Here is a 26,029-nt window from a genome sequence, read left to right on the forward strand (position 1 = left end):
ATTGTCTGGGTCTCCCAATGGAGCGACAAAGAAACAAAACATACAACCCGAACGTCTCAGCTTTCTCGGTTCCACCTGTGAGTCTCTGCAATGCACCTGATGTCTAGCATTGGTTGTGGCGCTGAAGTAATGGCGACAGTTAATCAGTGCACTCAGCGGCTTTGAAGGCTGTGTTCTGTCTACACTGGCTGAGTGCACTGATTGGCTGCAGTGGTGTTAATGCCACACACTGAGAACATTGGTGAAGACTCGGCGGTGGACTTGGAAAAAGCAATGACCGCACAGTTTGTTAATTTCTCATGGATGGCAGCTGAGGACATTCATTTACCAAAAAGGATCAACCCCTTTAAGCAAACCTTTATGTGAGTCGCCTTTGAAGTTGCCTGTCCCTTCTTAGGCCCCTCAGGAATGACGAACAAAGAGTCCGTTTTCCTAAAAGGGGCTGTCCTGGATATGTAATATCTGAGAGGTCTAACGAATGCAGAGACCTTTCCACCCTATGAACTGGGTGTGGACAAAAGGAAGGCAGAACAATGTCCTTGTTCAAATCAAACTAAGGTAGAACTACCTTGTCCTGGTGAAAGATCAGAAAAGGCTCGCGGCAAGAGAGTGCTGCCAGCTCCGAAACCCATCTGATGGACGTAATTGCCACCAGGAATGTTACCTTCCAGGACAGAAGAGCAAGGGAGGATTCCTTGAGAGGTTCAAAGGGAGACCTCTGGAGACCGTCCAGAACGAGGTTGAGGTCCCATGGTTCCAGCGGCCGTTTGTATGGGGGAACTACGGTAGATGGGAAACGCCCTGGAGGAAGGTCTTGACTTGCGGTTTTTGAGCCAGGCGGCATTGGTAGAAGATTGAGAGCGCTGAGATCTGCCCTTCAAGGGAACTGAGAGCCAACCCCGCTTGCAAGCCAGACTGTAGAAAGTCGAGAATTCTGGGGATGGCCAGAGGCATAGGCTGCACACGTTAGTTTCCCTGCACCATGAAAGGAAGATTTTCCACGTACGGTGGTAAAGGCGGGATGAAGCAGGCTTTCGGGCGCTGATCATGGTGGAAATAACCGCGGGGGAGAATCCCGCTCTTGTTAATACCCAGGTCTCAATGGCCATGCCGTCAGCTTCAGGGCTCTGGAGTTCTGATGGGAAATGGGCCCTTGGGTCAGCAAGTCTGGGATGTCTGGAAGGCGCCACGGTACGTCTGCGAGCATTTGTACTAATTCGGCGTACCAGGCGCGCCTGGGCCAGTCCGGTGCTATCAGTATCACAGGGACTCCCTCTGCCTTGATCTTCCTGATTACCCGCGGTAGCAGGGGTAGAGGTGGAAATATGTAAGGCAGGCGGAAGTGGTGCCAGGAGCAGACTAGAGCATCCGCGCCGATGGACTGCGGATCGCGTGACCTGGCTATGAACGCGGGTACCTTTGCGTTCAACCTTGAGGCCATTAGATCCACGTCTGGTGTGCCCCAGCGAGTGCAGATGTGTAGAAACACTTCTGGGTGGAGAGACCATTCTCCGGCGGCCAGGCCTTGGCGAGTTAGAAAGTCTGCTGCCCAGTTCTCTACCCCCGGTATGTGTACCGCTGATATCACTGACCCCGTCGATTTGGCCCAGCTGAGGATCTTGTGGGCCTCGAGATAAGCCGCTTTGCTGCGAGTGCCCCTCTGCAGATTGATATAGGCTACAGCTGTCGCATTGTCCGATTGGACTCGAATCTGACGACCCGCTAGCAGAGGGCAGAACGCCCTGAGCGCGAGGAAGATTGTGCGGATTTCCAGGATGTTTATGGGTAGGGAAGACTCCTGGGGCATCCAACGTCCTTGAGCAGTGTGGTGCCGGTACACTGCTCCCTAGCCTAGGAGGCTGGCGTCCGTGGTCCGGACCAGCCAGTTCACTGGGAGAAAAGATCTCCCCTTCGATAGAGATGAGGACCGAAGCCACCAGCGGAGTGCGTTCCTGACTGAAGGCGTCAGGTGAAGATGTCTGTCCAGGGAGAAGGGGCTCTTGTCCCAGGTCGCTAGAAGGGCTAGCTGCAGTGGGCGGAGGTGCAGTTGAGCGAAGGGTACTGCTTCCATAGCCGCCACCATCCTGCCGAGCACCTTCATGCTGAATCGAATGGCGTGAGACGGAGGACGAAGAAGGCAGCGTACCACTCGTTGAAGAGCGATCGCCTTGTCCAGTGGGAGGTAGATCAAGCCCCGACGGGTGTCCAGGGACATGCCCAGGAAGGTGATGGATCGTGATGGGATCGGGGATGATTTGTCCAGATTCACTAGCCACCCTAAGCGGGATAGTGTGTCCACAGTGATCTGTACGCTGGTTGAGCAGTCGCGGAAGGAGGGGGCCTTGGTGAGGAGGTCCTCCAAGTAAGGGAGAACAACTACTCCCCTGGCGTGAAGGACGCTCATGGCGGCCTGGTGAAGACCCTTGGTGCAGTGGCAAGGCCGAAGGGTAGAGCTCCGAATTGAAAGTGGGAGTCCTGAACTGCGAAGCGGAGGAACTTTTGGTGATCTGGGGCGATGGGTATGTGCAGGTACGCGTCCTTGATGTCTATGGAGGAGAGGAATTTCCCTTCGACCATGGATGCAATAATGGACCTTAGGGACTCCATTCTGAATCTCCGTACGTGCACATGTGTGTTTAGGTGTTTGAGGTCCAGGATGGGTCGAACTGACCCATCCTTTTTGGGGACCACAAAGAGGTTGGAATAAAAACCTCTGAACTTATCGTCGTCCAGGACAGGTATTATCACTCCTGCTGTTTGGAGCGAGTGGATTGCTGAGAAAAAAAGCTTCGTGTCATTTGAGTCTTTGGGGGGTTTAAGAGAAAGAACCGACTCGGGGGTTGGGTCCGAAATTCTATGTGGTAACCGGAAGACACAAGGTCTCGCACCCATTTGTCGTCTGTGGCGGCAGCCCAGATGTGTTGAAAGAGCTGCAGTCGACCTCCTACAATGAGTGTGTCTTCCGGGGCGCCGAAGGAGTCATGAGGGGAGAAAACGTCGTGGACGAGTCTCCCTAGTCCTGGACTGTTTCGGTCTAGGCTGCCATGACGAAGTGGGTTTCGGGGAGAGCTGAAAAGGTCGGTCCCTGCGTAGTCCGTGGCTGGTGGCGGGGACAGTACGGGATGTCAACCACCCAAATGAGTTCCGAAAGGAGCGGAACGAGGACTGTGGACGTCTGGTGAAGGTCGTCCTGGACTTCAGCTGGGGAGGGAGGTACTCTTTCCTCCCGTGGCGTCAGAAATGAACTTGTCCAGACGTTCGCCAAACAATCGGTCTGGAAAAAAGGGAAGGCCCGTGAGAGACTTCTTGGAGGCAGAGTCCGCTCGCCATTGTCGGAGCCAGAGAGCTCTACGGATGGCTATGGTATTTGAGGCGGCAAACGCTACGCAGGTAGCAGCGTCCATGGACAGGAGCGTCTTTGTGGCAAGTCGGGAGACCGGGGGGCTCGACCGAGGGCGGATCGGCCCAGCCCTTAGGGTCAGGTGAGGCAAAAGGGTACCGGGACTCCATGAGTTTTCGGTTACCGAAGCGCCTGTCAGGCTTCTCCCTTTGCTTTCTGAGGATATCCTGAAACTCTGGGTGATCAGCGAAAACCTTTTGGAGTTTTCTTGCCCTCTTAAAGGAGACCGCATGGTCAATGGTAGTGGATGGGGGATCTTCCACATGCAGAGTTTGGTTGATTGCTGCTATAAGGGAGTCTATTGCAGTTTGATCATCTGGGGAGGATGAAACCAAGGAATCCTCTTGGTACAAACAGCATTCTCCCTCCTCCAGCTCTTCAGAAGCCGTGGAGCGTGTGGGAGAGCCTGCCCTGTGTGCTCCCGAGGGAGAGCCCTGGGGGCCATGAGAGAGTGCTGAGACACCCGGCCGTGTGCTCTTTTCCTGATCCCTGCAACCGGTGAAGCATGTGCCCGGATTACCTCAGAAGGATCCTCCATAGGAATATCCTCAAACTGCGTTCCGTCCAGGGGCCCAGAAGGGTGTAGATGACGACATTGCATAGCCAGAACCAGGTTCTGTGACAGTTTTTCCATGGATTGGGACAGAAACTGTGCCCATTCTGGTGGGCTGGGAGCCCTAGGCTCTGGGCTGACGGTTGCGGCGGTGGTGGCGGGGGGGGGGGGGGGGGGTGTCTTGGGGGGCTACAGGGGCACAGGAACTACAGAGAGAAGAGGTGTGTTTACATGGTAGCTCAGCGTGGCAGGCAGTGCAGGCTGAATAGTAAACTATGTGAGCCTTAGCGCTCTTAGTGTCCTTAGAATTCTGCATGTTCCTAATAGGAGTATGCCAGGAGGGGGAGCAATGGTCAGCAGAGCTACAAGTGAAGCAAGTACCTCACCAGAATCAACCGACGGCCCTGCGTCTTTAGGAAGGAGTAAGCTCTGTGGAGATCTTCGCACGCTTTCCTGGGGGGGAGGGGGGGGCTTAGCGCTAAAAGAGCGCCAAGAATAAGTCAGTCTGCCCCCCCTGCTGTCAGTAGCAAAAAACGGCGGGAAGGGAGCTTCTGTGACATCTCCCTCCAGTCAGCACACAGCTTGTCACCAGAGGATAATCTCTGCCGGCTTATAGCAATAGAGCAAATAAACAGAGCAAATAAACAGTGTGAGTTCCTGAGCTCTGGGCCCTGTACCCACCCCCCACACCCCCCCGCCCTGCCACCGGTAAATTATCTGTGCAGATTCTCTGCAAACAGCGAGGGACTTCCCACCCCTCCTCCGGCCAGCAAGCTAGAGAAAAAATTAACACTGTGTTCAGGATCTCTGGGGCTCTCCTCCTTGCAATCAGCAAGGGACTTCACCGTCTTTTCTCCCTTTGTCTGGGAAACCAGTCAGTGGGATCTCACCTTAAAACACTGCCTCAGCCCAGCCAGTGGGAATAGCAGAGTCAGCCTGCTGTCCGGTCACACAGTGCAATGTTCAACTCAGAGCCTGCAAAGAGGGGCTGAGGAATTGTGCTTCTGCCCTGGGCTCTGGAGAATCGGTGTCTGTGGGACCCGTCGTCCAGTGAGATGCAGCCCAGGATCCAGCGTCGCAGGAGGGGGTACGTGGAGGCAGCACTCCGCGTTCCCGTCCGTTGATGGTATTGGGAGATCGGTCCCAAAAGGAAACCGTCGCCCTTAAAAAATAACAAAACCTTGCAAGATGTGCCTCCTACAGACACTAAGCTAAAACTGAGGTTGCCTGGCCCAGCCAGGGATGTATACTGCGGAGGAGCTATGCTTTTGCATCTACTTAGTCTCCTCCTATGGATAGGCAGCATAACACCCATGGTCCTGTGTCCCCCAATGAGGCGTCAGAGAAAAGAATGTGCATGTCACTTAATTTCTGCAGATACCTGCATTTTTTGCCATAGATTATGGTAAAGAAACGCAGGTACCAACCTGCGGAAAAAACGCATCAAAAAATGCACAAAAACGCGGTAAAAATGCATGCGGTTTTCGGTGTGTTATTGGTGCGTTTTTTGACCGCAAGTGCGCTAATCTTTCAGGCTCAAGAAATATCTTGAGAAAAATCCTTTTTCTAGTGTGAACAGAGCCTTAAAAGGGTGTCAGGAACTTGACGTGACATCACCGGATCCCCCGAGGTCACTGAGGCCGGGGGTCACGGAGCGAGGAACAGCGGTCTGCAATAGCGCCTCTCACAGGCACTATTGCCAACATAAGGTATTTGAGAGAAACTTGTTTCTCAATATAATATCGATCTAAAAAATAAAAAATATGGGTGAACCACCCTTTTCAACACAGCACATGTTCTATTAGTAAATACTCAGCTGTGCTCTCGCACTGTGGGAAATTTGTTTACGAATCCCACTAATAATTACGTCATTGGTTTCTTTTGATCTCTCCTTACATTGAGCTGTAATACCACCCTCGCACTCCACTTACTTTGTAATGATTGGGTTTTTGAAGGTATCTCTGCAGATGAAACATTTAAAGGGCATGTCTTCTTCATCGCTGCTCACCTCATAATTCTCCTCATCTGGAAAACAAGGTCATACAATTACAAAGCCATTATGATATAGTTTGAGTTCTGATGATACTTTACATTATAAGTAAATGCATGAAACTTATGGCAGACGGCGCCAAGAAACAGACACACAATCTGATCTTCTTGGTTTCCCGATAATCTGCGGCACCAGTCTTCCAGCTGCCTCTTATCCTTTCTCCATAAAAATGTTATGGTTACGTCTAAGGTAGTGACAAGAAAGACTGATATAGGACACTATAGCTATGTTATGTAACTTGTGCATATTATTGTATCCTCTTTATAGCAGTACCGGACTAAGATCAGTTACATAAGAAAAGCTTTCCTACTGTAACTTTGCTACAAAAAGCCTTTCTAGCTATAACGGTCTGCTTAGCTGCATCTTAGATATGTTTAGGGTCTCCATCTAGGTGGGAGGAAAGAAAATATCCCCCATACACCTTCATTTCTTTCCATACAATGTCCTGGAAGTGTGACAATAATATTGATGTAGACAGTGACCGTTATTGTACAAAGGGTAAAGTCACTCCATACCGTTGGCGCCATAACGTCCCTCCTCAAGCTCCCGCTCTAGCTGCCAGCCATGTTTGTAGTCAGAGCGATCATGAAGAAATTTACAGCTATCTGAAATGAAATAAGTCAAAAGTTAAAAGATACCAGAAAAGCAAGATCAACGTGAATCCTGGCAGAAAAAGCAGCATAAAAAAAAAAAAAAAAAAAAATCTAATAATAACATATAGCACTTTCATAAAAAAAATTGAACAATTGGTTGTCTTTCCGTTTAAATACTGTTATTAAATAACTTTGTAGATTTATATATATAGAGAATGTGATTGGAAAATTAATGTAACGTCACCATTTCCCACACCCTCTCCCCTCTCCAACCCCCTTATTATAGTGTTGACTGTTGAGAACTTGTTGTCAATATGATGTAATACTTGACACATTTTATTAATAAAAATGTATGGTTTAAAAAAAAAAAATCTGTTTCTAAGCTGCAATACATTGACATAGCCACTAGATGGTGCTATGTTATGACACAAAAAAAGGGAAGTACAATGGACATTTCAATTTAAAATAAAAATCGCTGTGAACTATGAAAAAAAATAAAAAAAAAAATTAAAAAAGTAATCTGTGAACAGCAAAAGGTTTGCAAAAAATCCAGTTATTTTTTATTGTTAATCAGGAGTTTTTGTTTTCACTGAGCAATGTCTTACAATAACTGTATTTTTCGGACTATAGTACGCACCCCAGATTTAGACTTCAGACAGCAAGAAAAACATATTTCCTAAAAATGAAAACTTCCCTAGGGGTGTAGAGAAGTGGAGTGGTCAATTTCTCCAATATTAATGCAGTAGGATAGATTAGGGAGGATAAAGCTTTATTTTTAGTGTTTCTCTGTAGCACAAATATACATACACAGTCACACACTACACTGTTACATACACATACACTATCACATTTTGATGTTCCTTTCAGGTGTGTGACATCAGATTGGCCTTAAAGGGGTGGTTCACCCATATTTATTATTTGCTATATCGATATTATGTTAAGAAACAATGTTTCTGTCAAATACCTTATGTTGGGAATAGTGCCTGCGAGTGGCGCTATTGCAGACCGCTGTTCCCCATTGTCTGACCTCCGGGCTCCGTGACGTCATGTCAATGTCCTGCTGACCTGAAATCACCGCGCCCAGCCGCAGTCTCCTTGAGTGATTGACTGTGGGCGGTGTTTCACCGCTCAGCACAACCCAGCGTGACTGCCCATCAGCTCCCTCACAGTAGAGCGCTGCAAGCAGAAGACACACTGAGCTGTGATGAGCGGTGAAACACCGCCCAGAGCTCAGTGAGCCAGGAAGACTGGGGCCCGGCCGCGGTGACGTCACGTGATCAGGAAGTTAGCGTGACATCACTGGATCCCCAAGGTCATGGAGCCCAGGTGTCAAGCGATGGGGAAGACCGGACTGCAATAGCGCCTCTCACAGGCCCTGCTGCCAACATAAGGTATTTGGAGAAACATAGTTTCTAAACATAATATCGATCTAGCAAATAATAAATATGGGTGAACCACTGCTTTAAATTAGTCCTTCAGCTACTGAGGACGTGTAACTTTAATGGGGTGCAGGTTCTGGTAGCTTTCACTCCTGTCTTGCACCAATCAGATAGATCAGTGTCGGCAGGAGAGAGAAATTCTGTTAGTGATCAGCGTTCCCCTGAATTTCACAGGAAGCGACCTGGGGCTAGAAGACAAACATACTGTTTGCATATTTTTTTTCTTGATAAAAATTGCGTATTATAGTCCACAAAAATAAGATATAGTTAAATTTTATGCTGAAAACAAGTGCAACCTTTACTGTATCATCAAAAGCCAGGATAAAAGGGAACCCCTAAAGTACATTAAAAGCATGTTAGTCTGCTTTTGCCTTACTGAAACAGCAGATACAGGGAGAAAATTAACTTATTCTCCCTGTACCCATACACTTACAGTTATTGTGGCGGTGCAGGGAGCGATTACAGTCACCGCTCACTACACAATAAGTGCAGCTGTGATCACTCCCCAGTACTTTGATTAATAGCTAGCTCTGAACACCGACAACGCAGAGCAGGCTGCCAATCCATTGTGTAGTGAGGGGTGACTGGAAGTGAATGGCTTATGGAGAGAATTATTCATTTTCTCCATGTATTTGCTGCACCTGTAAAGCAAAGGAAGACCAACATGATTTTAATGCTTAATGATTAACCCTATATCTGCAAGCAAAAAGAAATTCTGGACAAGAAAAAGGGAATTTTGTTACCGTAAATTCCTTTTCTTCTAGCTCCTATTGGGAGACCCAGACAATTGGGTGCATAGCTTCTGCCTCTGGAGGCCACACAAAGTATTACACTTTAAAAAGTGTAACCCCTCCCCTCTGCCTATACACCCTCCCGTGGACCACGGGCTCCTCAGTTTTGGTGCAAAAGCAGGAAGGAGAAAACGTATAAATTGGTCTAGGGTAAATTCAATCCAAAGGATGTTTGGAGAACTGAAGACCATGAACCAAAAGAACAATTCAACATCAACAACATGTGTACACAAAAGAACAACCAGCCCGAAGGGAACAGGGGCGGGTGCTGGGTCTCCCAATAGGAGCTAGAAGAAAAGGAATTTACGGTAAGTAAACAAAGAAGGGAATTTTGATTACTTACCGTAAATTCCTTTTCTTCTAGCTCCTATTGGGAGACCCAGACAATTGGGTGTATAGCTTCTGCCTCCGGAGGCCACACAAAGTATTACACTTTAAAAAGTGTAACCCCTCCCCTCTGCCTATACACCCTCCCGTGCATCACGGACCCATCAGTTTTGGTGCCAAAGCAGGAAGGAGGAAACTTATAAATTGGTCTAAGGTAAACTCAATCCGAAGGATGTTCGGAGAACTAAACCATGAACCAAAGAACAATGCCAACATGAACAACATGTGTACACAAAAAAACAACAGCCCGAAGGGAACAGGGGCGGGTGCTGGGTCTCCCAATAGGAGCTAGAAGAAAAGGAATTTACGGTAAGTAAACAAAATTCCCTTCTTCTTTGTCGCTCCATTGGGAGACCCAGACAATTGGGACGTCCAAAAGCAGTCCCTGGGTGGGTAAAAGAATACCTTGAATAAAAAGAGCCGTAAAACGGCCCCTTCCTACAGGTGGGCAACCGCCGCCTGAAGGACTCGCCTACCTAGGCTGGCATCTGCCGAAGCATAGGTATGCACCTGATAGTGTTTCGTGAAAGTGTGCAGACTCGACCAGGTAGCCGCCTGACACACCTGCTGAGCCGTAGCCTGGTGCCGCAATGCCCAGGACGCACCCACGGCTCTGGTAGAATGGGCTTTCAGCCCTGAAGGGACCGGAAGCCCATACGAACGGTAGGCTTCAAGAATTGGTTCCTTGATCCACCGAGCCAAGGTTGACTTGGAAGCCCGTGACCCTTTACGCTGGCCAGCGACAAGGACAAAGAGCGCATCAGAATGGCGCAGGGGCGCCGTACGAGAAATGTAGAGTCTGAGTGCTCTCACAAGATCTAACAAGTGCAAATCCTTTTCACATTGGTGAACTGGATTAGGACAAAAGGAAGGTAAGGAGATATCCTGATTGAGATGAAAAGGAGATACCACCTTAGGGAGAAAATCCGGGACCGGACGCAGAACCACCTTATCCTGGTGAAACACCAGGAAGGGGGCTTTGCATGACAGCGCTGCTAGCTCAGACACTCTCCGAAGTGATGTGACTGCCACTAGGAAGACCACCTTCTGCGAAAGACGTGAAAGAGAAACATCCCTCATCGGCTCGAAGGGTGGTTTCTGAAGAGCCGTTAGCACCCTGTTAAGATCCCAGGGTTCTAGCGGCCGCTTGTAAGGTGGGACTATGTGGCAAACCCCCTGCAGGAACGTGCGTACCTGTGGAAGCTTGGCTAGACGCTTTTGAAAAAACACGGAAAGCGCCGATACTTGTCCCTTGAGAGAGCCGAGAGACAAACCCTTGTCCATTCCGGATTGAAGGAAGGACAAAAAAGTGGGCAAAGCAAACGGCCAGGGAGTAAAACCCTGATGAGAACACCAGGATAAGAAGATCCTCCACGTCCTGTGGTAGATCTTGGCGGACGTTGGTTTCCTGGCCTGTCTCATAGTGGCAATGACCGCTTGAGATAACCCTGAAGACGCTAGGATCCAGGACTCAATGGCCACACAGTCAGGTTGAGGGCCACAGAATTCAGATGGAAAAATGGCCCTTGAGACAGCCAGTCTGGTCGGTCTGGCAGTGTCCACGGTTGACCCACCGTGAGATGCCACAGATCCGGGTACCACGACCTCCTCGGCCAGTCTGGGGCGATGAGGATGGCGCGGCGGCAGTTGGACCTGATCTTGCGTAACACTCTGGGCAGCAGTGCCAGGGGAGGAAATACATAAGGCAGTCGAAACTGCGACCAATCCTGAACTAGTGCGTCTGCCGCCAGAGCTCTGTGATCTTGAGACCGTGCCATGAATGCTGGGACCTTGTTGTTGTGCCGGGACGCCATTAGGTCGACGTCCGGCGTTCCCCAGCGGCAACAAATCTCTTGAAACACGTCCGGGTGAAGAGACCATTCCCCTGCGTCCATGCCCTGGCGACTGAGAAAGTCTGCTTCCCAGTTTTCTACGCCCGGGATGTGAACTGCGGAGATGGTGGAGGCTGTGGCTTCCACCCACATCAGAATCCGCCGAACCTCTTGAAAGGCCTGACGACTGCGTGTGCCGCCTTGGTGATTGATGTACGCCACCGCTGTGGCGTTGTCCGACTGAATTCGGATCTGCCTGCCTTCCAGCCACGGCTGGAACGCCTTTAGGGCTAGATACACTGCCCTTATCTCCAGAACATTGATCTGAAGGGAGGACTCTGGCTGAGTTCAGGTGCCCTGAGCCCTGTGGTGGAGAAAAACCGCTCCCCACCCTGACAGACTCGCGTCCGTCGTGACCACAGCCCAGGATGGGGGCAGGAAGGATTTTCCTTTCGACAGAGAAGTGGGAAGAAGCCACCACTGAAGAGACTTTGGCTGCCCGAGAAAGGGAGACGTTCCTGTCGAGGGACATCGACCTCCTGTCCCATTTGCGGAGAATGTCCCATTGGAGTGGACGCAGATGAAACTGCGCAAATGGAACTGCCTCCATTGCTGCCACCATCTTCCCTAGGAAGTGCATGAGGCAACTCAAGGGGTGTGACTGGGCTTGAAGGAGAGATTGCACCCCTGTCTGAAGTGAATGCTGTTTGTCCAGCGGGAGCTTCACTATCGCTGAGAGAGTATGAAACTCCATCCCGAGGTAAGTTAGCGATTGGGTCGGAGTCAATTGTGACTTTGGGAAATTGATGATCCACCCGAACCTCTGGAGAGTCTCCAGAGCAGTATTCAGGCTGTGTTGGCATGCTACCCGGGAGGGTGCCCTGACTAGAAGATCGTCTAAGTAAGGGATCACCGAGTGTCCCTGAGAGTGTAGAACTGCCACCACTGTTGCCATGACCTTGGTGAAGACCCGTGGGGCTGTCGCCAGGCCGAAAGGCAGAGCCACGAACTGAAGGTGTTCGTCTCCGATGGCGAAACGCAGGAAGCGCTGATGCTCTGGTGCAATCGGCACGTGGAGATAAGCATCCCTGATGTCGATTGATGCTAGAAAGTCTCCTTGGGACATCGAGGCGATGACGGAGCGGAGAGATTCCATCCGGAACCGTCTGGTTTTCACGTGTCTGTTGAGCAGTTTGAGGTCCAGAACGGGACGGAATGATCCGTCCTTTTTTGGCACCACAAACAAGTTGGAGTAAAAACCGCGACCACCTTCCTGAAGGGGAACGGAGATCACAACTCCTTCTGTCTTCAGAATGCTCACCGCCTGAAAAAGAGCATCGGCTCGCTCGGGGGGCGGAGATGTTCTGAAGAAACGAGTCGGAGGACGAGAGCTGAGCTCTATCCTGTAACCGTGAGACAAAATGTCTCTCACCCATCGGTCTTGGACATGTGGCAGCCAGGCGTCGCAAAAGTGGGAGAGCCTGCCACCGACCGAGGATGCGGTATGGGGAGGCCGAAAGTCATGAGGAGGCCGCCTTGGGGGCGGTTCCTCCGGCGGTCTTTTTAGGACGTGACTTAGACCGCCATGAATCAGAGTTCCTCTGGCCCTTCTGTGGCCTGTTGGACGTGGAGAATTGAGACCTGGCTGAGGGCCGAAAGGACCGAAACCTCGGTTGTATTTTCCGTTGCTGAGGTCTGTTTGGTTTGGACTGGGGTAAGGACGAGTCCTTTCCCTTGGATTGTTTAATGATTTCATCCAATTGCTCGCCAAACAGACGGTCGCCAGAAAATGGCAAACCGGTTAAGAACTTCTTGGAAGCAGAGTCTGCCTTCCATTCGCGTAGCCACATGGCCCTGCGGACTGCCACTGAATTGGCGGATGCTACCGCTGTACGGCTCGCCGAGTCCAGGACGGCGTTCATGGCGTAGGACGAAAAAGCCGACGCCTGAGAGGTTAAAGACACAACCTGCGGAGTAGAGGCACGTGTGACTGCATTAATCTCAGACAGACAAGCTGAGATAGCTTGGAGTGCCCATACGGCTGCGAATGCCGGAGCAAAAGACGCGCCTATGGCTTCATAGATGGATTTCATCAGGAGCTCTATTTGCCTGTCAGTGGCATCCTTGAGCGATGAACCATCTGCCACTGCTACTATGGATCTAGCCGCCAGTCTAGAGACTGGAGGATCCACCTTGGGACATTGAGCCCAACCCTTAACTACGTCAGTGGGGAAGGGGTAACGTGTGTCATTAAGGCGCTTAGTAAAGCGCTTGTCCGGAAAGAAGGGAATTTTGTTACTTACCGTAAATTCCTTTTCTTCTAGCTCCAATTGGGAGACCCAGACGATTGGGTGTATAGCTACTGCCTCCGGAGGCCACACAAAGTATTACACTAAAAAGTGTAAGGCCCCTCCCCTTCTGGCTATACACCCCCCGTGGGATCACGGGCTGCTTCAGGTTTAGTGCAAAAGCAAGAAGGAGGAAAGCCAATAACTGGTTAAACAAATTCAATCCGAAGGAACATCGGAGAACTGAAACCATTCAACATGAACAACATGTGTACCCGAACAACCAAAAATCCCGAAGGAACAGGGGCGGGTGCTGGGTCTCCCAATTGGAGCTAGAAGAAAAGGAATTTACGGTAAGTAACAAAATTCCCTTCTTCTTCGGCGCTCCATTGGGAGACCCAGACGATTGGGACGTCCAAAAGCAGTCCCTGGGTGGGTAAATTAATACCTCAAGTTTGGACTGTAAAAACAGCCCTTCCCTACATGGAGGCAACCGCCGCCTGCAGGACTCTTCTACTTAGGCTGGCATCCGCCTAAGCGTAGGCATGCACCTGATAACGCTTGGTGAAGGCGTGCAGACTCGCCCAGGTAGCCGCCTGGCACACCTGCTGAGCCGTAGCCTGGTGCCGTAATGCCCAGGACGCACCCACGGCTCTGGTAGAATGGGCCTTCAGCCCTTATGGAACCGGAAGCCCAGCAGAACGGTAGGCTTCAAGGATTGGTTCCTTGATCCATCGAGCCAGGGTGGATTTGGCAGCCTGCGACCCCTTGCGCTGACCAGTGACAAGGACAAAGAGTGCATCCGATCGGCGCAGGGGCGTCGTGCGGGAAATGTAGATTCTGAGTGCTCTTCACCAGATCCAACAATGCAAATCCATTTCATATCGATGAAATGGATAAGAACAAAAGGAAGGTAAGGAGATATCCTGATTGTGATGAAAAGGGGATACCACCTTAGGGAGAAACTCCGGAATCGGGCGCAGCACTACCTTGTCTTGGTGAAGCACCAGGAAGGGAGCTTTGGATGACCGCGCTGCTAGCTCGGACACTCTCCGAAGAGACGTGACCGCTACCAGAAAGGCCACTTTCTGTGAAAGTGGAGAAAGTGAAACATCCCTCAGAGGCCCGAAGGGCGGCTTCTGGAGAGCAATTAGTACCCTGTTCAGATCCCATGGGTCTAACGGCCTCAGTACGGAGGGACAATGTGACAAACCCCCTGCAGGAACGTGCGTACCTGAGGAAGTCGTGCTAGGCGCTTCTGAAAGAATACAGACAGCGCTGGAACTTGTCCTTTAAGGGAGCCGAGCAACAAACCTGTTTCCCAACCCGATTGCAGGAAGGAAAGAAAAGTAGGCAATGCAAATGGCCAGGGAGACACTCCCTGAGCAGAGCCCTAAGGTAAGAATATCTTCCACGTCCAGTGGTAGATCTTGGCAGACTTCGGCTTCCTAGCCCGTCACATGGTGGCAAGGACGTCATGAGATAATCCTGAAGACGCTAGGATCCAGGACTCAATGGCCACCCAGTCAGGTTCAGGGCCGTAGGATTCAGATAGAAAACGGCCCTTGGGACAGTAAGTTTGGCCGGTCTGGTAGTGCCCACGGCTGGCCGACTGTGAGATGCCACAGATCCGGGTACCACGACCTCCTCTGCCAGTCTGGGGCGACGAGGATGGCGCGGCGGCAATCGGAGCTGATCTTGCGTAGCACTCTGGGCAACAGGGCCAGAGGGGGAAACACATAGGGTAGCTGGAACTGCGACCCATCCTGAACTAAGGCGCCTGCCGCCAGAGCTCGTTGATCGTAAGACCACACTATGAAACTCGTGACCTTGGTGTTGTGCCTAGACGCCATTAGGTCGACGTCCGGCCTCCCCCGAAGGCCCCAGATTTCCTGAAACCCGTCCGGGTGCAGAGACCATTCCCCTGCGTCCATACCCTGGCGACTGAGGAAGTCTGCTTCCCAGTTTTCTACGCCCGGGATGTGAACTGCGGATATGGTGGATGCTCTGTCTTCCACCCACATCAGAGTCCGCCGGACTTCTTGGGAGGCTTGCCGACTGCGTATTCTGCCTTGGTGGTTGATGTATGCTACCGCTGTGGAGTTGTCCGACTGAACTCGGATCTGTTTGCATTCCAGCCGCTGCTGGAAGGCTTGCAGGGCAAGATACACTGCTTAGATTTCCAGAACATTGATCTGAAGGGTGGACTCCTGCTGAGTCCACGTACCCTGAGCCCTGTGGTGGAGAAAGACTATTCTCCACCCTGACAGACTCACGTCTGTCGTGACCACCGTCCAGGATGGGGGTAGGAAGGACCTTCCTTTTGACAATGAGGTGGGAAGAAGTCACCACTGAAGAGAGTCCTTGACTGTCTGAGAAAGGGAGACGTTACTGTCTAGGGACGTCGACTTCCCATCGCTTTGGCGGAGAATGTCCCATTGAAGTGGACGCAGATGAAACTGCGGGAAAGGGACTGCCTCCATTGCTGCTACCATCTTCGCTAGGAAGTGCATGAGGCGTCTTAAGGGGTGTGACTGGCCTTGAAGGAGAGACTGCACCCCCGTCTGTAGTGAACGCTGTTTGTCCAGCGGAAGCTTCACTATCGCTGAGAGAGTATAGAACTCTATGCCAAGATATGTCAGTGATTGGGTCGGTGTCAGATTTAACTTTGAAAAGTTGATGATCCACCCGAAACTCTGGAGAGTCTCCAGCGCAACGTTCAGGCTGCGTTGGCATGCCTCTTGAGAGGGTGCGTTGACAAGTAGATCGTCCAAGTAAGGGATCACAGAGTGACCCTGAGAGTGCAGGACTGCTACCACTGCAGCCATGACCTTGGTGAAAACCCGTGGGGCTGTCGCCAGACCTAAGGGCAGGTCTACGAACTGAAGATGCTCGTTTTCTATAACGAATCGCAGCAAACGCTGGTGCTCTGGAGCAATCGGCACGTGGAGATAAGCATCCTGATGTCTCTTGATGCTAGGAAATCTCCTTGAGACCTTGAGGCAATGACGGAGCGGAGGGATTCCATCCGGAACCGCCTGGTTTACACTGCTTTTTGAGCAGTTTTAGGTCTAGAACGGAACGGAAGAGCCGTCCTTTTTTGGCACCACAACCAGATTGGAGTAAAAACCGTGATCTTGTTCCTGAAGAGGAACAGGGATTATCACTCCTTCTGCCTGCAGAAGAGCATCGGCTCGGTCGAGAGGTGGGGAAGTTCTGAAGAATCGAGCCGGAGGACGAGAACAAAACTCTATCCTGTACACGTGAGACAAAATGTGTCTCACCCACCGGTCTTTGACCTGTGGCAGCTAAATGCCGCCAAAGCGGGAGAGTCTGCCACCGACCGCGGATGCGGAGAGAGAGAGAGAGAGGGCTGAAAGTCATGAGGAAACCGCCTTGGTAGCGGTTCCTCCGGCTGCCTTCTTTGGTCGTGATTGAGCCCGCCAGGAGTCTGAGCCCCTCTGAGCCTTTTGAGTCCTTTTGGACTAGGAAAATTGGGACCAGCCCGAGCCTGGAAAGGACCGAAACGTCGACTGTCCTTCCTTGGGTTTTGTTTGATCTGGGCTGGTGTAAGGAAGAATCCTTACCCTTGGCCTGTTTAATGATTTCATCCAATCGCTCAGCCAACAGTCTGTCACCAGATAATGGCAAACTGGTTAAGCCCTTTTTGGAAGCAGGAGCTGCCTTCCATTCCCTTAACCCCAAGGGTCTGCGCAAAACCACGGAGTTGGCGTATGCCACCGGCGTACGGCTCGTAGAGTCCAGGACAGCATGAATAGCGTAAGTCGCAATGCATGCGAGGTTAAGGACGTCACCTGCGGCACAGATGTACGTGTGACAGTGTCTATCTGCGCAAGACCAGCTGAAATAGCTTGGAGTGCCCATACGGCTGCGAATGCCGGAGCAAACGACACGCCGATAGCTTCACAGACAGATTTCAACCAGAGGTCCATCTGTCTGTCAATGGCATCTTTAAGTGAAGTCCCATCTTCCACTGCAACTATGGAGGATGGCGCGGCGGAGAAAAGCTTGTCTGGATAAGCGTAGCGTTTCTGGACTGCTCCTCTGAGTCAGAGAGGCCCAAAAAGTACTGAATTTACGCTTGGGATACCTGAAATGGAATTTCTCCTGCTGAAGCTGCCTCCTCCACTGGAGGGGCTGAGGGAGAAATATCCACCAGTGTATTGATGGGCGCTATGAGATCATTCACCATGGCGTCCCATTAGGAGCATCCAGAATGAAAGCGGTCTCAGGATCAGAAACCTGACCAGCTACCTCATCATACAGAGAATCCTCTCGCTGAGACCCTGACCAGTGTGTGAAGTCGAGGGTCTCTCCCAGCGAGCTCGCTTAGGCTGTCTGGGACTGTCGTCCGTGTCAGAGCCTTCAGTCTGGGATGTATGGGACCCCCTTGGAGCACGGATTAGTTCCAACTGAGGGAGACCGGGGAGCCTTGATTCAACAATGCCCTTGGTCTGAGTCACCGCCTTGGACTGCAAAGTTGCTAGAATTTTGTTCATAGTCCAAGACATTTTATCAGCAAAAAAACTGCAAACTCTGTCCTCTGGACAGTTTCACAGGTGGCCCTCTCTGGGCCACCACTAGCAGAGACTCTACCCATTAGGGGTTAGTGGAACCTGCCGGTAAAACAGCCTCACGTGCGGTACAGACAGCATAGAAAACCTGTGCCTTGGCCCCCTTGCTCTATGCTGACGACATGCTGTTGTCTCCTCAGAGCTATCTAGGGGTATACCGCCAAGAAGCGACCGTACAGCCACAAGTCTGAGCCGCGCCGCAGCCTCCAGCGCGGCAGTTTCCCACAGATAAACTCACTCAGCTAAGCTGCAGTGAGTATAGTCCAAGCGCGCAGCGCTGTTGTCCTCGGCGCACTAACACGCCCAGCAATGCTGGCGTGTGTCTGTGTATGGTCTTGCAAATATAAGTACAAGGATAAAGTACACAAAAAAACACTGTGGCAATAGTGGGGTCAGCACCAAGGTGCTGCTTACCGCCCGCATAAGCGGGTAAGTGGTCGCCAGAATCCCTTTGCTGGGTCTCCCAGAGCCTGTGTCCGTTCTCCAGCTTAGATTGCCTGCAGGAATGGCTGCCGGCGTCCTGTGAAGAGGGGAGGGCCGTGGGCGTGCCCCAGACAAGAGCGGGAAACTGGCGTCCCCCTGTGCCCAGTGAGAGGGCTGGAGTATGTAAATAAGACTCCAGCCCTCGGCGCTGATCATTGTACAGCGTCTCGCCCCTTCCCTGACTGGCAGGGTTGGGGGCGGGAACGAAACGTAACTAGGCCGCAAAAGCCGGGGACTAGATTTATAAGCGCTGCCGTCGTAAAAGCGCGGCAGCGCGAAAGTCCCCGGCGCACCACAAGTCTCAGCCGCGCCGCAGCTCCAGCAGCGGCTGGCGCGGTAGTTCCCGACACATAAACTCACTCAGCTAAGCTGCAGTGAGTAAAGCCCAAGCGCGCAGCGCTACTGTCCCCGGCGCACTAACACACCCAGCAACGCTGGAGTGTGTCTGTGCATAGACTGTACGGGGACACAGAGTACCTTAACGTTGCAGGGCCTGTCCCTGACGATACCCAGCTCCGTATCCAGCAGGATCTCCGGGTCTGTGGATGGAGCCCGGCCTCAGAGCCTGGAGGCCGGTAAGATCCCACTTCACCAGAGCCCTTCAGGGGGATGGGGAAGGAAAACAGCATGTGGGCTCCAGCCTCCGTACCCGCAATGGGTACCTCAACCTTAACAAACACCCGACAAAAGTGGGGTGAGAAGGGAGCATGCTGGGGGCCCTAGTATGGGCCCTCTTTTCTTCCATCCGACATAGTCAGCAGCTGCTGCTGACTAAAACAGTGGAGCTATGCGTGGATGTCTGACCTCCTTCGCACAAAGCATAAAACTGAAGCAGCCCGTGATCCCACGGGGGGTGTATAGGCAGAAGGGGAGGGGCCTTACACTTTTTAGTGTAATACTTTGTGTGGCCTCCGGAGGCAGTAGCTATACACCCAATCGTCTGGGTCTCCCAATGGAGCGCCGAAGAAAGCTCGGTGTTTCTGGACTGTATCTCTGAAGTTGGAGTGATCGAAAAACGCACTCCGTGTACGTTTGGGAAAACGAAATTGGAATTTCTCCTGCTGAGAAGCTGACTCCTCAATCGGAGGAGCTGGAGGAGAAAGTTCTAGCACCTGGTTGATGGATGCTATAAGGTAATTTACTATGGCGTCCCCTTCAGGTGTATCAAGATTGAGAGCAGCGTCAGGTTCAGAGCCCTGATCTGCCACATCCGCTTCATCCTCCAGAGAGTCCTCATGCTGAGACCCTGAGCAGTGTGATGAAGTCGAGGGAAGCTCCCAGCGAGCCCGCTTAGCCGGTCTGGGACTGCGGTCCGTGTCGGAGCCCTCACCGTGGGACCTAGGAGTCACCCCAGGAGCACTTTGCTGCTCCGACCGAGGGGGGCCTGGGGGCAATGATTCAACAGTGCCCGGGGCCTGTGTTACCGGTCTGTGCTGCAAAGCTTCAAGTATCTTAGCAGACCATCTATCCATAGACTGAGCCATGGATTGAGAAAGTGACTCAGAAAGTTTCTCAGCCAACACTGCAAACTCTGTCCCTGCCACCTGGACAGTGGTAGCCAGTGGTTCTACCTGGGCCGAGGGTCCCACCAGTGGCTGAGGCTCCGGCTGAGTGAGTGTCACAGGAGCCGAGCATTGCACACAATGAGGGTAGGTGGAACCTGCAGGTAACATAGCCGCACAAGAGGTACAGGTTGCAAAATAAGCCTGTGCCTTGGCACCCTTGCTTTTTGCGAACGACATGCTGTTGTCTCCTACTTAGAGCAAAGAGTGAGGGTATATAGCCAAAAGCAATTAATGCGGCCGAACAGAGTAAATGTATACAATATAAGGATATATATATACACTTCGGCACCCAGGGGGGCCAGCACCTAGTAACAGGTGCGGCTTACCGACCGCCCTCAGCGGTGTGTGTCCACCAGATGCCCTGCCTGGGCCTCCCAGAGCTGTGGAGCTCGGTCCTGAAGTTCTCCACCTGCAGAAGTGCTGATAGCAATGGCTGCCGGCGTTCTGAGAGGAGGAGGGGGCCGTGGGCGTGCCTCAGAAAGTGCGGGAATTTGGTGCCCCGCAGTGCTCAGTGAGGGGGGAGGAGGATACCCAAGTATGCTCCGGCCCTCACCGCTGACGTCCCGTACAGTGTCCCGCCCTTACCCCTGACTGGCAGGCCCGGGGGCGGGAGTATGCGGTACTAGGCCGCAAAAGCCGGGGACTGAAGTTAGTAACGTGGCCGGGAAACAAGCGCGGTCGGCGCGGTAGTCCCGGTCACAAAAAACACCCAGCAGCTGCTGCAGCGTCCGTTACATAGGCGCTCTATGCGCCGTCCCCAAGGGGACACAGAGTACCTCAGAGTAGCAGGGCCCTGTCCCTGATGATACCCGGCTCCTGTCCGTCAGATTCCCCCAGGGGCTGCGGAGGGAGCCCGGTCCCAGTGTATGGTGACCGGTTAGGATCCCACTTCACCCAGAGCCCCTAAGGGATGGGGAAGGATAACGGCATGTGGCTCCAGCCTGTGTACCCGCAATGGGTACCTCGACCTTAACAGCACCGCCGACCAGACTGGGGTGAGAAGGGAGCATGCCGGGAGCCCTGTTAGGGCCCTCTTTTCTTCCATCCGACAAAGTCAGCAGCTGCTGCTGACTAAAATGTGGAGCTTGCGTGAATGTGTCTGCCTCCTTCAACACAAAGCAAAAAACTGATGGGTCCGTGATGCACGGGAGGGTGTATAGGCAGAGGGGAGGGGTTACACTTTTTAAAGTGTAATACTTTGTGTGGCCTCCGGAGGCAGAAGCTATACACCCAATTGTCTGGGTCTCCCAATGGAGCGACAAAGAAATTCCCTTTTTCTTTGTCGCTCCATTGGGAGACCCAGACAATTGGGACGTCCAAGAGCAGTCCCTGGGTGGGTAAAAGAATACCTCAATAAAAAGAGCCGAAAACGGCCCCCTCTTACAGGTGGGCAACCGCCGCCTGAAGGACTCGCCTACCTAGACTGGCGTCTGCCGAAGCATAGGTATGCACTTGATAGTGCTTCGTGAAAGTGTGCAGACTAGACCACGTAGCTGCCTGACACACCTGCTGAGCCGTCGCCCGGTGCCGCAATGCCCAGGACGCACCTACGGCTCTAGTAGAATGGGCTTTCAGCCCTGAAGGGAGCGGAAGCCCAGAAGAACGGTAGGCCTCGAGAATCGGTTCCTTGATCCACCGAGCCAAGGTTGACTTGGAGGCCTGAGAGCCCTTACGCTGGCCAGCGACAAGGACAAAGAGCGCATCTGAACGGCGCAGGGGCGCCGTGCGAGACACGTAGAACCGGAGTGCTCTCACTAGATCCAAAGAGTGCAAATCCTTTTCACACTGGTGAATTGGATTAGGGCAAAAGGAAGGCAAGGAGATATCCTGATTTAGATGAAAAGGGGATACCACCTTAGGGAGAAATTCCGGGACAGGACGCAGAACCACATTATCCTGGTGAAAAACCAGGAAGGGGGCTTTGCATGACAGCGCTGCAAGCTCAGACACTCTCCGAAGTGATGTGACTGCCACCAGGAAGGCCACCTTCTGCGAAAGACGGGAGAGAGAGACATCCCACAGCGGCTCAAAAGGCGGCTTTTGAAGAGCCGTCAGAACCCTGTTAAGATCCCAAGGTTCCAACGGACGTTTGTAAGGTGGGACCATGTGGCAGACCCCCTGCAGGAACGTGCGGACCTGCGGAAGCCTGGCTAGACGCTTTTGAAAAAACACGAAGAGCGCCGATACTTGGCCCTTGAGAGAGCCGAGGGACAAACCCTTGTCCATTCCAGATTGTAGGAATGAAAGGAATGTGGGTAAGGCAAACAGCCATGGAGGAAAACCGTTATCAGCGCACCAGGATAGGAAGACTTGCCAAGACCTGTAATAGATCTTGGCGGACGTTGGCTTCCTGGCTTGTCTCATGGTGGCAATGACATCCTGAGATAACCCTGAAGACGCTAGGAGCCAGGACTCAATGGCCACACAGTCAGGTTGAGGGCCACAGAATTCAGATGGAAAAACGGGCCTTGTGACAGCAAGTCTGGGCGGTCTGGAAGTGCCCACGGTTGACCCACCGTGAGATGCCACAGATCCGGATACCACGACCGCCTCGGCCAGTCTGGAGCGACGAGAATGGCGCGACGGCAGTCGGACCTGATCTTGCGTAGTACCCTGGGCAGCATCGCCAGAGGGGGAAACACATAAGGCAGTCGAAACTGCGACCAATCCTGGACTAAAGCGTCCGCTGCCAGAGCTCTGTGATCCTGAGACCGTGCCATGAAGGCCGAGACCTTGTTGTTGTGTCGTGACGCCATGAGATCGACGTCCGGCGTTCCCCAGCGGCGACAGATCTCTCGAAACACGTCTGGGTGTAGAGACCATTCCCCCGCGTCCATGCCCTGACGACTGAGAAAATCTGCTTCCCAGTTTTCTACGCCCGGGATGTGAACTGCGGAGATGGTGGAGCCTGTGGCTTCCACCCACTGCAGAATCCGCCGGACTTCCTGGAAGGCTTGACGACTGCGAGTGCCGCCTTGGTGGTTGATGTAGGCGACGGCAGTGGCGTTGTCCGACTGGATTCGGATCTGCCTGCCCTCCAGCCACCGATGCAAAGCCAATAGGGCTAGATATACTGCCCTTATCTCCAGGATATTGATCTGAAGGGACGATTCTATCGGAGTCCAGGTTCCTTGAGCCCTGTGGTGGAGAAAAACCGCTCCCCAACCTGACAGGCTCGCGTCCGTGGTGACCACGGCCCAGGTTGGAGGTAGAAAGGATTTTCCCCGAGACAGAGATGTGGGTAGGAGCCACCACTGAAGTGATGTTTTGGTTGCAAGGGAAAGAGAGATGTCCTTGTCGAGGGAAGCCGCACTCTTGTCCCATTTGCGAAGAATGTCCCTTTCTAGTGGTCGTAGATGGAATTGCGCGAACGACACTGCCTCCATAGATGCAACCATCTTCACCAGGAAGTGCATGAGGCGCCTTAAGGGGTGTGACTGACTCCGAAGAAGTGATTGCACCCCCGCCTGCAGAGAAAGCTGTCTGTCCCGCGGTAGCTTGACTAACGCTGGCTGGGTATGAAACTCCATCCCGAGGTAAGTCAGTGATTGGGTCGGTGTCAACTTGGATTTCGGGAAATTGATGATCCACCCGAACTGCTGGAGAGTCGCCAGAGTGACGGTAAGGCTTTGTTGACACGCCACCCAAGAAGGGGCCCTGACTAGGAGATCGTCTAGGTAGGGGATCACCGAGGGGCCCTGAGAGTGCAGGACCGCCACGACGGATGCCATGACTTTGGTGAAAACCCGTGGGGCTGTCGCCAGGCCGAAAGGCAATGCCACGAACTGGAGGTGTTCGTCCCCGATGGCGAAACGCAGGAAACGTTGATGTTCGGGTGCGATCGGCACATGGAGATAAGCATCCTTGATGTCGATCGATGCTAGGAAGTCTCCTTGTGACATCGAGGCGATGACCGAGCGGAGAGATTCCATCCGAAACCGTCTGGTTCTCACATGTCTGTTGAGTAACTTGAGGTCCAGAACGGGACGGAATGATCCGTCCTTTTTTGGCACCACGAACAAGTTGGAGTAAAATCCGCGACCACGTTCCTGAAGGGGAACGGGAATCACAACTCCTTCGATCTTTAGAGCGTCCACTGCCTGAAAAAGTGCGTCGGCCTGTGCGGGGGGTGGGGAGGTTCTGAAGAAACGAGCCGTAGGTCGGGAGCTGAACTCTATCCTGTAACCATGAGACAAAATGTCTCTCACCCATCGGTCTTGAACGTGTGGCCACTAGGCGTCGCCAAAGCGGGAGAGCCTGCCACCGACCGAGGATGTGGCTAGGTGAGGCCGAGAGTCATGAGGAGGCAGTCTTGGAGGCAGTGCCTCCTGCGGCCTTTTGGGGGCGTGACTTGGACCGCCACGCATAGGAGTTCCTCTGGCCTTTCTCCGGCCGGTTGGACGAAGAGGATTGGGGGTTGGCGGAGGGACGAAAGGACCGAAACCTCGATTGGATTTTTCTCTGCTGAGGTCTCTAAAGCCTGCTTTACACTGTACGACCGATTGTGCGATTTCACAATCGATCGTACCCGCCCCCGTCCTTTTTGCGTCACGGGCAAATCGCTGCCCGTGTCGCACAAAGGTAGTAACCCCCGTCACACATACTTACCTCTCGTGCGACCTCGCTGTGGGCGGCGAACGTCCACTTCCTGGAGTGGGAGGGACGTTCGGCGTCACAGCGACGTCACACGGCCGCCGGCCAATAGAAGCGGAGGGGCGGAGATGAGCAGGATGTAAACATCCCGCCCACCTCCTTCCTTCCACATAGAGACGGCGGCGGCCGCGGGAGGCAGGTGAGCTGCTCATCGTTCCCGTGGTGTCACACGGAGCGACGTGTGCTACCACGGAAACGATGGTCAACTAAAGTAACCGATATTATGGAACCTAACGAGCAGTACCCGACTCACGATTTGTGAGCGATACTGCGTCGCTAGGAGGTGTCACACAGGCCGGCATCGCCAGCGATGCCGGATGTGCGTCATAAAAACCATGACCCCGACGATCTATCGCACGATAGATTGCCTGGTGTAAAGCAGCCTTTAGGTTTGGATTGGGGTAAGGAGGAGTCCTTTCCCGAGGATTCCTTAATAATCTCATCCAATCGTTCGCCAAATAAACGGTCGCCAGAAAAAGGCAAACCAGTTAAGAACCTTTTGGAAGCAGAGTCTGCTTTCCATTTGCGCAGCCACATGGCCCTGCGGACTGCCACGGAGTTAGCAGATGCTACAGCCGTATGGCTAGTCGAGTCCAGGACGGCGTTCATGGCGTAGGACGAAAAAGCTGATGCCTGAGAGGTCAAGGAAGAAACATGCGGAGCAGAATTCCGTGTGACACCATTAATCTCAGTCAGACAAGCCGAGATTGCTTGGAGAGCCCACACAGCCGCAAATGCCGGGGCGAAAGACGCGCCCGTGGCCTCATAGATGGACTTCACCAAGAGCTCTGTCTGTCAGTGGCATCCTTCAGGGATGAGTCATCGGCAACAGACACAACGGACCTAGCAGTCAATCTAGAGACTGGAGGATCCACCTTGGGAGAGTGTGCCCAGCCCTTAACGACTTCAGGTGGAAAGGGATAACGCGTGTCAGTGTGCCGTTTAGCAAAGCGCTTGTCCGGGACCACTCTGGGCTTCTGGACAGCGTCCCTGAAGTTAGAGTGATTAAAAAACGTATTGCGCGTACGTTTGGGGAAACGAAATTGGTGTTTCTCCTGCTGAGAAGCCGACTCTTCTACAGGAGGAGGCGGGGGTGAGAGATCCAACACCTGGTTGATGGACGAGATAAGATCATTAACTAAGGCGTCCCCCTCAAGGTTAAGGGCGAAGTCAGGGTCAGAGCCCTGAGCTCCCACGTCCGCCTAGTCTTCCTGAGAGTCCTCAAGCTGAGATCCAGAGCAGCGTGAGGAGGCCGGGGAAGAGTCCCAGCGAGGCCGCTTAGCCGGTCTGGGACTGCGGTCCGGGCAGGAGTCCTCCGCCTGGGACCTAGGGGCCAACCTGGGAGCGCGCTGCGGCGCGGACCGAGAAGGGCCTGGAGGAGACAAGCTAACAGGGGCCGG

General features: G+C 52.7%; 1 protein-coding gene across 1 annotated transcript in view; it reads right to left on the reverse strand.

The window, feature by feature from the left end:
• Positions 1 to 26,029, reverse strand: part of RNF113A (ring finger protein 113A) — a 71,982-nt gene that overhangs the window by 26,210 nt on the left and 19,743 nt on the right. The window contains exons 7-8 of the mRNA XM_075350329.1: positions 6,519 to 6,608; positions 5,885 to 5,978 (exon numbers count right to left, since the gene is read on the reverse strand). Coding sequence (XP_075206444.1) covers positions 5,885 to 5,978; positions 6,519 to 6,608 — 184 coding nt within the window. The remainder of the gene's footprint in view (positions 1 to 5,884; positions 5,979 to 6,518; positions 6,609 to 26,029) is intronic.

The sequence above is a fragment of the Anomaloglossus baeobatrachus genome, chromosome 5 (genome assembly GCF_048569485.1).
Source record: "Anomaloglossus baeobatrachus isolate aAnoBae1 chromosome 5, aAnoBae1.hap1, whole genome shotgun sequence".
NCBI lineage: Eukaryota > Metazoa > Chordata > Amphibia > Anura > Aromobatidae > Anomaloglossus > Anomaloglossus baeobatrachus.